This window comes from Phymastichus coffea, unplaced genomic scaffold (genome assembly GCF_024137745.1).
Source record: "Phymastichus coffea isolate CEN01 unplaced genomic scaffold, Cenicafe_Pcof_1.1 PCOF00114, whole genome shotgun sequence".
In the NCBI taxonomy this organism is placed as follows: domain Eukaryota; kingdom Metazoa; phylum Arthropoda; class Insecta; order Hymenoptera; family Eulophidae; genus Phymastichus; species Phymastichus coffea.
The window spans coordinates 376,566-391,244 of record NW_026706925.1 but is presented as its reverse complement, the minus strand read 5'-3'; the positions used below and the strand labels follow the sequence as shown (position 1 = coordinate 391,244).

The 14,679-nt window shown below is 32.2% G+C and overlaps 2 protein-coding genes across 2 annotated transcripts; both read right to left on the bottom strand.

Annotated features, from left to right (window-relative positions):
* Positions 1-5,148: 5,148 nt before the first annotated feature.
* Positions 5,149-5,769, bottom strand: LOC131670726 (uncharacterized). Its single transcript, XM_058946591.1, has 2 exons — positions 5,695-5,769; positions 5,149-5,415 (listed from the first exon to the last, which is right to left on the bottom strand). Exons 1-2 carry the CDS (start codon positions 5,767-5,769, stop codon positions 5,149-5,151), a joined length of 342 nt encoding a protein of 113 aa, XP_058802574.1.
* Positions 5,770-9,878: 4,109 nt separating this feature from the next.
* LOC131670714 (nuclear pore complex protein Nup54-like) lies at positions 9,879-12,545 on the bottom strand. Its single transcript, XM_058946548.1, has 5 exons — positions 12,393-12,545; positions 11,580-12,197; positions 10,604-11,505; positions 10,306-10,533; positions 9,879-10,222 (listed from the first exon to the last, which is right to left on the bottom strand). The coding sequence occupies exons 1-5, from the start codon at positions 12,490-12,492 to the stop codon at positions 10,100-10,102; spliced, it is 1,971 nt and encodes a 656-aa protein (XP_058802531.1). The 5' UTR covers positions 12,493-12,545; the 3' UTR covers positions 9,879-10,099.
* Between the last annotated feature and the right edge of the window lie 2,134 nt (positions 12,546-14,679).

Here is a 14,679-nt window from a genome sequence, read left to right as displayed (position 1 = left end):
TCAAATTTTTAAATCGTATGATGTATCTTCATTTTAATTTTTCAAATTTAATTGACTTTTCATTTTTATAAAAATTATTCAGTTTTCAGTATTCAAAAATTTACTTGAACCTCACACAAGAAGCCAAAATAGAACTCATTACTTAATGTTTTTTGTTAAAAGTGTGTCAATGAAAATTTCTTTGATACTACGTCGTGTATTAATCATGTATAGAACACACACAAAAAAACGAATGAAAAAGAGCAACACGGCTACGATCTCATGGTTCGATTTCAGACTCGCAAGTAGAGCAGCAGGTGAGCGTGCGAAATTTCGCAATCACCTTGACAGTAACAGCGCGCTCCTACTTTGGCGCCGTTATAAGACGAAGAAAAGAACTGACACTTGATGACTCGCCTGCATTGTACGTTTTTACTTTTATTTACATTCCATTGTAACAACATTTTGTTGTTTAGTTTTACTGTAATTGAATGTTGAAGTTAGTTGAAAATGAATTCGTTGAATATTGGAGCTTTCTACATTGATATATTAATGACTTGAATAAGTCAAATCGAGTTGTTCCAGTGTACTTTATGAAATAATCAATTCAAAGTCAGTTTGTAACGTTATACATATTTTTTATAAAATAAGATTAGTGGTCTGAACGATTATGAGAGCTTTTCGTTACTTAACAAAGTTGAAAATATATTGATAGTGTTAAAAGAAAACTATTTGCTTATTCAACTTTTTTGCAGGTAAAACACATTACATCCAGTCATTTTATTTACGAGTCAAGTATCATATTTGAAAAAATATAGAAATTGAATAACAATAGAATTCCGAGAAAGCCAATTAATAAATAACACGATAACGTTTCTTTGAACACATGTTTGTTAAATAGAAAAAAATTGCAAAAATTGCTAAGTCCAATATAAGCGAATTTCGGACAACATAAATATCAGTCCTTCAAAAGATGGTATTCCATGTGCACTGTGTACTTATCTGCTGGGAATTCATGCGTCCACGGCCTACTGACTATTCATGAAATAGTTTCCATTTGCGTAGCTATATAAGAGCTGCACGCATCCATAGTATGCAAATATAGCATAGTAAAACATAAAGAATGCGCAAGCTTCATTCAATTGGCTAACAACTGCGATTAAAGATTAGTTTTTTTAATGAAACTACTTGGGAAATTTGATATTTATCGGTAGAGGGAAAATCTCACTGGTAAACCGGATGTATCTTTAATTAGTCTAGCCTTGTAGAAACTTTTGAGAACAAAATTGCTTGATGGAAAAAAATTTACAGAGAAGGTTTTTGATGCGAAAAAAAAATTTTTTGCATTCCTAGAATGTTTTGGCCGTGAATAAAATTAATCACGATTAGTGGCTTTGAGATCGCTAATAAGAATAAATATTTCATAACCATACACTATTTTTTGTGTGTATCCTTAATTACATGCACACTTAGTTGCGTGCCTCATAAAGCGTAGCACTTTTTGATCTTGTCTATACACTTTAATATTGGTTTTATAATGTATTTTTTGATCGGAGAAAAGTAAAAAATGTTCTTGAAATTCATGCTTTGTCAATGATTTCTTTGACTTTTTTCACATTAACTTTTTTTAGATGTTTTTTTTTTTGACTCAATCATAAATTTTTGATTTACAGAAAATCACCAGATTTGTGGCGGTGTAACCTACTTCTTCACTTTTTTTATTGCTCCTTTATCACTGATATTGTAAGAGTAAATAATTTTTTCTTATTCAGGTGTTTGAATATACGTAGAGCAGTCAAGAGTTTTGGCACGTACGATGAATAACTAAATTTAATTTTCAACTATTCTATTAGTTGTATTCCGAGTTTCTTTTATTTTGATCTTGAGAAAAGGCATGTCCAGCTCCTCGTATGTTCATTTTCTGACAGAAAATTGTAGCGCGATATTATGCGTTTTCATTTCTTTGAACTCTGCATTATAGAAGAAAATAAAAACTTTCGACACACCTTTCACTAATTGCGATCCCACAGTCAGTTGAAAATTAATGAGTCGGGTGCGCGGCTGCGAGATCGAGTAACGGATTATTTAAACCAGTTTTTAGGAGACACGATAATAAATTGGAAACTAGGCAATCAAAATTCTTAAGACACCTCACGACTTTCGTTCGTAAGGAAAAAATTTTTGGCATACGCATAGAAATCGATTAGGTTGCAGGTTGCAGCAACGCGCCTTGTTTCGATAATCTCCAGTTTCAAGGCGTGAAAAACGTGCGAAGAATTATCAAGTAGTCTTTAGAAAAATTGAATTTTCTCGTTCGTCGTCATCGCTGGCGTTGTCTACTATAGTGGAATGTTTGACTCTGTGCAACAGTGCTTGCATAACCAGCGCTTGGTGCCTTTTACTCTCGTTTTGGTATGCTGATTAAGTTCAATTACAAAGCCCAGCTACGCGGATAAATTATTATCTCGAGGGCACATTAGTCGTGGGAATTACATATCGCATGTTTGATTGAGCGTAGAAAGGCGTACGTTTTGCGCGTGTACAATAAATTTTTTTCGTGAATTCATTTACATTGAGCAAATGTAGTATAGTGTTATGACATCGCGGGGATATTATTATTTAAATTTCAATGATCTAACTTCTAGTGGCTAATTAAGAACTGGTTTTACTCGATACTTTTATTATCAGTATATGGCTTTTATTCATGAGTTTCTGCTCGCTTGGAAAAATTATTTATAATGGAAAAACACTTCCTCTTCCTTGGTGTTGTAGCTTTCCAAATTACTTCAATAATTTCGGCGATGTGGACTGGAATATGTACGTTCAAGCCACAAACGAACCGTCGTTGCCCAAGAACATTAGGTCTCTGCAATGATGAATCAAAGTGCAGCCACTGGAAATCGAATTATTGCAAGAATAAACGAACCAAAAAAGCACAATAGATGAACGTTTACTACTAAAGTGTAAAGATTCCGATAATAATAATTCATGATTAGGGGTTAATCATTTATTCAAACGCATGTTTGAGAATGATCTCGAGTAAAAAATTATTATTGCACTTTTCTTTTTTTTAGAAACGCACATTCGCAAAAGTGCCTTTCTTTAACAAATCGACATATTTCTAACCGCAGCAGCGACAAGAACAAATTTTGCACGGGATAGTGAACAGAGAATTCATTTTTTTTCATAATGACGCAAGGTACGCAATTTCATTAATTTTTTTTTGTTTTTCGCTTTAAATAGGTTAATTTGTGCGTCATTAACAGTTTCTAAATGTAGGCATCGATGAAAGATCTCAATACTTAAGTCAATTTAACGATCTAAATAAAATATAATGCTATTCAGGAAATTTCCATTTCCATTTACAGACTGAGATAAAAACTTCATTCACATTTTTTTTTATATATATATATATACATAAGAAATGTATATATAGTGTCTTCGAAAAATGTAGTTCCATTTCAAGGAGTTGAACTTTATTTTGTAAAATAAAAATTATAAAAATTATAGCTTCTGCATGATATTTTTCTATCGAAAATACGTTTCATCTTAATATTATTAAATAGTTAGTGTTTTTCAATTTCAAACTTTTTGACTTTTACAATCTAAAACTAACTTGTATACAAAAATGTAACAATAGTCTATATAATATTCATCTACGTATAAAAAAATTGATTTTTATAAAAAAAGTCATAGTTATATAATCTTGATTGTATGGTTTGAAACAAATTGAAGATTCATTCCTTATTTTACAAAAAATATGTCATTCAGATGTATCTATTTGAAGAAACGATTTGAGATGAGAGTTGAGACTAATTGAATGAAATTACAAACTGTTAACCAATTGTTTCAATTAAAATATTTTCTTTGAATATCTTTTCAAGCACTATTTGTAACCTATTTTTTTACATAAACTTGACAATTCAATTTTACAAATCGGCAGAGAAGTTTTCCTTTTATTTTAAGTATTAAAAAGCAAATTTTTTCCAAAAGTCACAATAAAACATTAAAAATAAGTGAATAATTGTATAACATTTCAGCAAAATTAAGTGAACATCGGTGGTTCGACACATCATTGACATTCTATCAATTACATTTTGAACATACATTTGTTTAAATATATTCACAGGATGGAATAAAGCATCATATATATATATATATATATATATATATATATATATATATATATATATAAAACAAAGCACGTCGACCTGTGAATAAACCACAGTCGACAAGTGAAAATATATTGATTGGAATTTTGCAGATTTCGTTCAATGTCAGGCACAATCTCCAGCGACGATATAGGCCCGTGCTTCAAGGTGGACCGGAAGAGTATGCCGCTTCTTGAACTGATGACCTTACTTTATACTTGTTGGTGTAACGAAAGTGAATGGTTTTTATTTATCGTCCGTACGTTGAATGAAAAAGTACGTTGATCGCGAGAGAGTAAATTGTTTGTAACGCGGATGTGACGTTTGTAATGAAATTAAATTTGATTTTTTAAATGAGATTTTCATTGTTTTCTTTTCTATGAACAGTGTACGATCTTTTGATTCTTTAACAAAATGATAATAATTAACAAATGAAAAATCATTTGTCAGGTGGTGATTATATAATATAAATTTACTAATGTTAAAATGCAAAAATGGCATTATTCGCGTAATAATAAGAAAAGTGACAGTTTCTTTTAACTTTAGAATTTGTTTATTCTAAACATCACTGTAAAAAGCACTTTTAACAGGAGAAAGTTAAGAGATTGAAAGGCTATAAAGGCGCAATATTTGAATCGTCGAAACTGCTCATGTCGAAGCAAGTTAGTGGAAAAATAGATACTTGTTTTCATTTGTGCTTGATCTCTCACCATCGGGTCGCTTACACTTTCCTGAAGAGCAAAGATCAACGATCTGAATTTGAATATAAAAATTATTATTGCAATTGATTACTTGTAATTTCTTGTCAGTATTTTCGTTATTGATGTGAATTATTTTTTCGTTTTAATATCAAAATAGAAAATTCCGTTTTACGGACAATAAGAAAAACAATTTTTTTCGTAATTCAAAATATTTTAACGAATAAATTTCGAACGTAATAAATAAAAATATTAATACAAAATCAGTAGTTACCTCAGTACGTATGTTTACAAATTCAAAGAGAAATTAAACTTTAATATCAAGTACCCTCTTTTCCTTCTGTGCTTTCGGTATCAAAAAACGAAGAAGCAACGAGACAAATTCTTCGTCGAGCCATTGGCACTGAAAAATTCGATTGCTCGATACAACGAGCCTTGGTACAGAGACAACGTCGTCTCGTCGATTTCGAATACTTGATGTTCATATCATCGTACTTTGCTGCTGGTTCTGGTGATGATTTTTTTAGTGGCGATTTGATATTGCATCGTTTTGGACGATGGAATGAATTAGCTGTAGATCGAGCCATCTGGTAATATAATTTTTTAAGGTAATATAATGGGTATGCTTTATAACCTGATTCGAATCAGAGTTAAAACATCTAATCTTATTTAAATAAGTTGCATTTTTCAGACAGCTGCGTTGTATATGAATTAAAAAGTTAGAGAATCAATCTATCAATCTTTATTACAGAAACGACTGAAAAATAAGGTTATAAAAGTTGACAACTTAATTTTTTGGTTCGTCGAAGATCAAATGTAACGATGCTATTTTGAAAAATTTGCGTGAAACTTTTTCAAATACTCACTAGCGTCGTCGTATAAATGCAACACAAGTATGAAATGCAAGCTATGCAAATACCGACACCTATGACGTCAAACATCTCACATCTTTATAAAAAGTTGATTTTATATTTACTCGATTGTCATTTTCTCAAATATGAGTACGACACTATGAAAAAGAACGATAATACTAAATTTTATCAAAAATACTGTAAGGTTATATATAAAGTAATGAACGATGATTTCGGAGAATAAGAGTGAAATAGGCTAGAATTCGATTGAAACTAAATAGAACAGCCGAAATATCGATAATATATTGAATATCAAATTAAAATATCCATAGCTTAGTAAACGTTAAATATTTTTTTGCATTTACGTCAAATCAAACAAAATTAAAAACACTTATGAATAATGTAACTTTGAGTCATACTGTTTATAATGTAGTAGTGCTACAAAAATCTACCAAGGTTACAACACAGCACTGTACAAGAATAAATTATTTTGTTGATTTATTTCTAAAATTTATTTTTAAAAACTTTTATTTCTATTTTATACTTGAAATCCAATTTAAAAAATCACACAAATAGCATTAAGAATTTGCAACAAGATTTATTTCCATCTACGAGGAAACAGTACTTTAATTCATTATATATTTACGCAACATTTCAAGAAATCACTGATTTATTAGTTTACTTCAATCATTCAGACTTGTACTAAAAAATTTCGTACTAATTTATTGGTTCTCTTTGTCAAAAATTTTAGGTGAAGCCTCACGAGAGTCATTTGATTCCGCTTTTCGCTTGTACTCGCGCTCGCCTGTTACGTTCATACGGCTTGGTGGATATTCGTCAACTCATATTTCCGGGCCGCGCATGAAAGTATATCTGGACTTCCAGAAGAACAATTAAGTGGAGATAATTAAACAAAATACGCGCCAAAATAGATTTGCCGTGGTTGGGAGACATTCAAACTCGTACAACACGCACACAGTTTCTCTCTTGCTTTCAATTAATAAAGCACATACAGTTAATTGTAATTCTAATTGCACTTGTTTCACACATCTAACTCTATCTTTGGAAATCGAGCAACGATAAGAGAGAATCCTTAGTCAGTCATATCTTACAAAAGAAATTGATATTATTTGGATGATGAAAAATAGTTGCTACATTAAAACTTGAAAGTTTTTATCATAAAATTACTCGTTGATAATATACTTCGATAAATAATTTTTTTACACGTCATAATAACGCCAGAATAAAAATACACGTTAACTGATTGTCATGTGTTGTTTTCGACATTTCCTTCCTCATGCATTACTATTCATAACGTGTCAACAAGTAAAACAATTCCACCGCATGTGTGACATAGAATCTCTTGTCCGTCAAACTACGACGCAGCTAAAGCACCCGTATTGCCAGGTGCGCGTTCGATAAACTAACCGATACGTACGGCCGCCGTCGACCTCGTATTATACGAAACCCCTCGCGCGCGCTAACACAATATCGAGCCAGCTCCGTAATTTGTCTACTCCCCTACTTGGAGGGAAGCTCAAGCGAAGCGCGTGGGCGTGCAGCGCAAGCGCACTTACAAGCACAACTGCGGGGAAATACTTCTTTCAACGTCGTGTTCTCCTGCTTATAACTGCTGCCTGTTAAGGGAAGAGTGCCTCAAATTATTGAGGAGAGTAGCCGCTTTTTGGTCCAACATACCATTGCTTGTGGGAAATGTGCATATATTTCGTGCAACATTCAACAATCTTCTTCTATATTTGGTTGGCATAGATAGGATAGAGATTATTTTAATTATTGATGATTTTTAAAAAGAAAAGTTGGTGTGTCGTCTGCTAAACGAGTCAGACCGTCGACTTGTACTACTAAAAACTGCTGACGTATGGCTGAGCTTGCAACGGAGCGAGCTTTATCACTGGATTTTGAATAGCGCTAGGTGTTTTACTGAAAAATTTCATTGGATTTGAATGTTTGTCAGTGATTGTGAAAGTTCAGATCCACATGATCATAATAATTATTTAATTAGTTTTGATAGGAATTTTTAATATTTCGAGATGAAGATTTCCAGTTGGAAATGCTATAGTTTTATTTCTGATTTCTAAGTTGACTATATGGCTCTCTCCGCATAGTGAGTATTGAATATTATTTGAGAAAGAAAATTCGTTGGTTAAATTTATTAGCATTGAAATAAAATAAACGTAATAAAAGTAACACAATAATTCATAATCTTTCAATAATCAAAAATAAATCGTCAACACGTACTGCTAGGAAAAAATTTTACTTAAGCCGATAAAAGAAAAAGTAGTAAACAAAGCATACCCAATTAACAGAGCAAACTGGATGAAGGCGCGAGAGAGAAAGAGAGAGAATGAACTCTGTTGACGACATGTTGCCCTGTTAGAAAAACAACTGGGTGCTTTGAAGCTCGATTCAAGATCAATCCTGTTACTTGTCTACTGCAGCTTTGCGAGCTTAGAAAGAGCTTGAATATCCTTTTTTTTTTGAAATGTTAGAAAAGTTGTTTATGTATTACGAATTTCGAATTTTTGTATAACTATGAATTCGCAAAAGTATCATTTTCGTATTATATACATGCTTTGATGTTTATTATACTTTACGATACTACGATTTAATTAACGAACGATCTTTTACAAAAAAAAGAGCTTTCTCTACCTTTCTTCGTCTCTAGAAAAGAAGAGAGTATTCAAAGCAAAAGATTGTCCTGCTACCCTGTGCCTCGTAAAGGCAAACTTCCTTCCCACGCGAAACCCGTAAAAAGACGTTACGCGCGACCAACGTGGAAAATTATGACTGCCTGGTGGCGCGGATGCTTCTGGCGCTTGCCTGACACGACAGTGACGAGATTTCTACTGGTGAATAAGGCTGTGGTCCTGATCGCTTGGGCACTCGCCATGTTGGCCGTTGCATATAAGGAACGAAACAAAAAAATAATTGAAGAGGGACATAACAAATACGTGTGCATTCTTGATATCGACGAGCTGTATGTACCGTTCCAGGAAACTACACCTCTGCCTATCGCCTACTGTCCTAAGATAACGCTTCCTGCTTGCATCCGGTGTGCTTATGCCAGATGTGCGATATTGTGTTCTTTTATTTATATTATTTGTGCTGATGGAGTAGTGTGTTAATGAAGTAGTGTGTTAGCGTGAATTATTATTTTTTTGTCGGAAAGGTTCGTTTGAAAAAAAGAGATGTTCTCTAAGAAAATGATTGTTAAACACGAAATCGCAATTGCCTTAATTGGATCAAATAATGACATCTTGTTATTAATCAAAAATTTTCATTTTTAAATGATAATTATAAGATCGGTTTACTATAAATGACTTGACGATCGAATGAAGTTTATTGGTTGAATGTAAAGCTCTTGTTTGAATAATCCATTTTAAAACGACGTATATAAAAAACACTTATCGTGATCGAAATTGTTTTTTTTAAATAGATACATAAGCCTGAAAAAAAAAATTAAGCCATTAATAAAAACTATTTTGCTTTACATTATGTAATTAAATATTTTACAACGCTCTCTCATCTACAAAATTGTCGACTGCACAAGTAGTTCTGCAACCCTGGTAATAAAGGGGCGCATAGGTGTCTCTCGGCGCGCCAGTTCGGGGTAAGAATGTGGATGCGGCGCCCTTCAGTACTACCCCACGCGATCTTCGTCTTCGATGCGTTGATCATTTTAAAAACATATCTTATAATATTGAGATCGGTAACGTGATTTTTCGATGAAAAAATATCAAGAGTGATTGTTTGTAGTCCTACGATGTAGAAATTTTATTTACTCTGTAAACGCTTATTTAAAAAAATATATTGTCGCGAAGCCGAGGGAGAGTTGGTAGGTTACAATTCATGATCCCCTAGTAACGAAGGGGCACAAAAGTTGTCACTCAACGTTCGGTCAGACCGCGAGTAAACTGCTGCTACTACTCTGGCTGTACTACTGGAAATTACTCTTTCAAGATTATCCTACTTTAAACGTGACTTTTATCATTTTCTATTTTAACAATTGTTTAAAGGATTTTGGCATAAGTCAAATGTGTTGTAGTTTGATTGAATTTCTTATATTAAAACTTTGAAGTAAATAAATTACGATAGTAAGAACTAAAGAGCTAGTGTCAATGAATACATATACAAGTAAATTATTTTTATACAAGAATAGTAAAAAGCTGCATAGGCAGTAAAAATATATTTTCATTTTAACAAATGTGAATATGTGTATGTTTTAATATTATAAACATTATTCTTGGACATTTTACACCAAGTAGTAAAATAGTCTTACTTAATTAATTGGTAATTTTTGAGAATTTATCGTTTTTCTTACAAAAAAAACTTCGTGGTAGATTACGAAATAAACGTCAAATATAGTAAAACTAACCGTAAAATAAAAATTAATACATTATCACGTGATGTTTTGATTTGATACGAGATCTGACATGCCTTCCTTAATTATTCTCAAACTTTCTAAATCGGCATTTACAGTTTCAATCAGTTGTGTCATTCCTTGCTGCTCCATGTTCAAATACTGAAATCACGTGTAAATATTATTAAAAAAATGAAATAGCTAAAGGTCAAACTTTTATCAGAATATAATTTGTTAAAACTTACAATTTTTATGTCATCTTGAGCGATTGGATCCATTGTATATCTTTCTTGATTTTGTGTGTCTACATGTCGTCTCATTCTTAATTGAGATAACATTTCACTGATCCTACCTTTGAATTGCGTTGGAGCACTAATTTGTGAGTGCATTGCTTCAAATTTATTTGTCAATATTTCTTCCTCTGGTTGTAAGGAAAATCCAATTTTTCTAGTTATCTCTTGCCTTACTAAAACCTATATAAAAATTAAAAAATAGTATTATCTGTTACAGGTGAGTTGTTTTAATAATAAACTTTTAATTTACTTGCAATACTCTGTGTTGAAGTTCCAGTAAAGTTCTTCTGTGTTCTTTCAATCTAGCTTGTGTACCTGTCTGTTGCCTCTGTAAATGTTGTATATCCTCTGTAACTAAATCAAGAAAAGCACGATGTCTTGCAGTTTCTTCTTCTCGGCATTTCAACCGATGTTTCACCTGTTGAAAACCAATCATTGGTACAGGTATATAATGTTCTGGATCGGGATTATCAAGCTGAGCTTGTTTCCACAGGCGAGGATCAATTGAGCATGGAGGGTTTTCCAAGTATTCCTTTAACTGAGCAGGGTCTAGCTTTATTTGTGGAAATACATTTTCAACTCCCATTTGTGTAAGCTGTTGCTTTTGTATAGGTTGGGTCAAAAAATTGAACAATTCAATTGCTGGAATTTTCCTCAATGATCCTGTGGCTCCTTTTTCCACAACATAAATTGATACTTGACCTTTAGATTCTCCGATAGACTTGATATTATCTACTGTTACAGAGAGGTTGGGTTTATTTCCTAAAACTTGATTTATCGATGCTATCAATTGTTGCTTCTGATCTTTCAATTCTTGTTCTTTCTTTGAGAAACACAATGCAACTAAACCATCATTGTTGTCAGCATCTGGCATTCGGCTATATCCAATAGCTTTAAATCTACATAATGGATTTTCTTGGTTCAGTTCAATTGGAGGTGCATTTGGACAGTAATATGCTTTCCCTACTCCCCATAAAGCTTGAATCAAATTCCACCTAGCAATAGTGTTATCTCTTTCATCATTAAACAGTTGACAGTTGAACACAGCATTGTATAATGCTTCTGAAATTGTATTTGTGTTTGGCTGTATTTGCTGTTGTTGAAGTTGTTGAGGCTGACTTAAGGTAGAACCAAAGTTAGCGAAAGTGTTCCCTGAAAATTAACTCATAACATACATATCAGTTTTTCTAATACACTTAAGATGTAAGATTAGAAAATGTTGTTACCAGTATTGAATCCACCGAAACCAGTTGTATTGGTTGTTACTGGTTTAGCTCCAAATGCACTAAAGCTACCTCCAAAAACTGAAGTCTGCTGCTGAGGATTAGTTGTGCCAAATCCTCCAAATAATGGAGCAGAAGAAGTAGTAGATGTTGAAGTTCCAAAACCACCGAAGGATCCAAAACTTGAATTACCAAGTGAAGTGACTGGTGCTGTTGATCCCAAACCAAAAGTTGACATAGAAGATGCAGGTATAGCACCAAAGCCAGTGTTGGTACCAAATCCAAAATTATTTGATGGTGTGCTAAATGTACTTGTAGTAGTTGCAGCTGTAGCTCCAAAGCCAGTAGCTGCTGGCGTACTAAACCCAGTGCCAGTACCAAATGCTGTAGTCTGCTGGGTAGCTGGAGTTCCAAATAATGATTGTGTAGTGGATGCTGGTGTGCCAAACAACGATTGGGTGGTAGTTGCTGGAGTTCCAAATAGTGGCTGTGTGGTTGTTACAGATGGAGTACCAAATATAGACTGAGTTGTGGCAGTAGTTGGAACTCCAAACAAGGATGGAGTGTTTGAAGCAGCTGGTGCACTAAATCCAAAACCAGTGCCAGAAGTACCAAATTGAACTGAATCCATGTCAAAAATATAATTTGTTAGTAAAATAAAAACAGAGTCTTTTAGTTAATATAAGTAATAATTGAATAATTTCAATTTCATGAAGTATTTTATGAATAAAACTTGCATTCTTGTATTTCAATTGAAATGATTGAATAGTGATAAACAAATGCATTATAACCTAAAAGTACGTAATTACAAGTTACCTGGTCTTATGGGAGTTGCTACGCCAGGTGTAGCTGTACCAAAGCCAAAAGTAGTATTTGCAGCAGGTGTTGACGAACCAAATCCACTTCCAAAAGACATATTTATGATTAATTTAAAGTAACTAGTCTTGACAGTTGATGATTTCCTCTGTATTCCCGCCACTAATCTCTGCCGCTACCCACATGTATAGGCATGTGCAGCGTTGGGTCAAACGGTTTAGAACGCACTTCAGTGTATTCGACTTCGCGGTCGCTCAAAAGCTAAGGTTATTCTCCGCCGCACTCGCAGATAATTCAATTAGTTTGTGAATCCGGATTAGATTCTCAACGAGAGAACTTCTTTTTTCTTATCTGTTATTATTTGTAACAATAATTATTCTTAATAATAATTTATACTTTGCAATATTTTTCAATTTATATTATTTCTTAAAACAAAAAAAAAGCAGTAATAAAAGTTCTAATATCGTACTTTATTTTTTAATTTATAGATTATATTTCACTTTACAAATTAACAACATACTTGTACTAAAATCTATGTAGCAACATTTGTTATTTCATGTTATTTTTTATGGAAACTGAAAATCTTTTTATTGTTCTTGTCATAGAGCTTTTTATAGAAAATAATGTTTTCTATTTATCCCAAAATAGTATTTCTTTAGATTGTTACTAAATTATTGTTTCTCGTACTATATACCATGATAAATATAAGGATTAAGAAATAAAAAATAGGAAAAATAATACGAAAACACTGTTGCTTAATTTAAAAATTATAGATTGTTTATTTATTAAATTCAAAAAGTAAGAGATTCTAATGAAAGAGAGCAGCGGCATATAAACCCCCGATCATAAGCGAGAGAAAAGCCTTAAAAAAATTAATTTACAAAAAAAATAAATATAATTAAAACAAACTACATAAATAAAAAAATTGGCTATTCTATGGTAAATTTATAGATAATTTAATGCAAGAATGCTTATGTTAACTATTTATGGTACCCTTTGAATTTCATGTTGTGCTAGTTCAACATGAAGTTGGTTTTTTAAATCTTTTAAAAATAGTAGAAATGCATATTACTGTAAAACGATAAATATTGTCTAGAGTATTAAGCGAACGCATCACTGAATGCGAAAAATAATTTAAAAAAATTGTTATTCACATTCAATTTTTGAGTAATTTTAGAAGATGATACGATGAAAAAATTAAATGAATTATCTCGCAATTAAAAAATTAACAATGTACTCGTAAGATTCGTGTTTCTCACGCGTTGCGTCTGTTAAAAATCCCAGAAAATAGTCCAGACAGCGTGGCTCCACATTCTTTAAACGAGTCGTAATAAATCTATGACCTATGGAAAAGTTAGTCAGAATGACGACGGCGACAGGTCGCGACGGAGTTGAAAAGAACGCACCCAACGGGGGATCTGAAAATTCATGGATGCGTATATATTGGGGCTAACAGAATAATGAGCTGTGATTGTCGGCTTTTGGCATCTTCGACAGCTTAATGATTGTTTTCTAGCAAATTGAATGTTTAATTCCTCTTATTATACGGAGATAAATTTACGTGTTGTTAGATTTTTCCTATAAAAAAAAATTACGAGTCAAGATGTCAATATCAAATGTTGTAACTTGTAATTGGTTTATACAAATAAAGAGTGCGAAGCTTTGAATTTTCGTATACTTTGAAATAGTTGTATTATATATATCTAGAAGAGTGTGATTTATATTTAAGCATTCAATTCTTTAATTAATAGCGTTAACTTTACATTTAATTGGAAGAGGGAGAAAGCAAATACAATAAAATAGAAAAAAATTCAATTTCATTATTTCTATACTGTAAAGTAAGAAATATGGGTCAACGGAAACTAATTGTCAAAATATTAAACCCATTAAATCTGAAGAATGTTCAAGGGTGTTTTCAACACAAAAATACACGAAGTGTATTATTTTATAAAAACTTTTATAAAATAATACGTTTTATAAAAACTAATAAACGACTAGGAGAAAACCACAACTATTAAGGGTTTAGTATTGCATAATAGTATAATAGTTTAGTATACTTTATCAATCGTAGGTTTAACGAAACTCTTAAATAATTTTTCTGATACATCTTAAAATTAGTAGAAGTTCATTGATGTAGTGGCAACATAATTTATTCATATGTGTGTATATGCTATTGCAATTACCTTCTAATTGATACCCAAATGATCCAACAAGGTAATAAATAACTGAGAAAACATAAAAAGAAAACGTGCTAAACGCATTAAATAACGCTAGTATTTAACATACA

What these genes read in the sequence shown, in the direction of transcription:
- LOC131670726 (XM_058946591.1), bottom strand. Translation starts at nt 5,769, where the DNA reads ATGTTTGACGTCATAGGTGTCGGTATTTGCATAGCTTGCATTTCATAC. An exon ending in GCATTTATACGACGACGCTA is followed by an intron (nt 5,416 to 5,694) that starts GTGAGTATTTGA and finishes TTATATTACCAG; the next exon opens with ATGGCTCGATCTACAGCTAA.
- LOC131670714 (XM_058946548.1), bottom strand. Translation starts at nt 12,492, where the DNA reads ATGTCTTTTGGAAGTGGATTTGGTTCGTCAACACCTGCTGCAAATACT. An exon ending in TTTCGGTGGATTCAATACTG is followed by an intron (nt 11,506 to 11,579) that starts GTAACAACATTT and finishes GTTAATTTTCAG; the next exon opens with GGAACACTTTCGCTAACTTT. An exon ending in CTCAAGATGACATAAAAATT is followed by an intron (nt 10,223 to 10,305) that starts GTAAGTTTTAAC and finishes ACGTGATTTCAG; the next exon opens with TATTTGAACATGGAGCAGCA.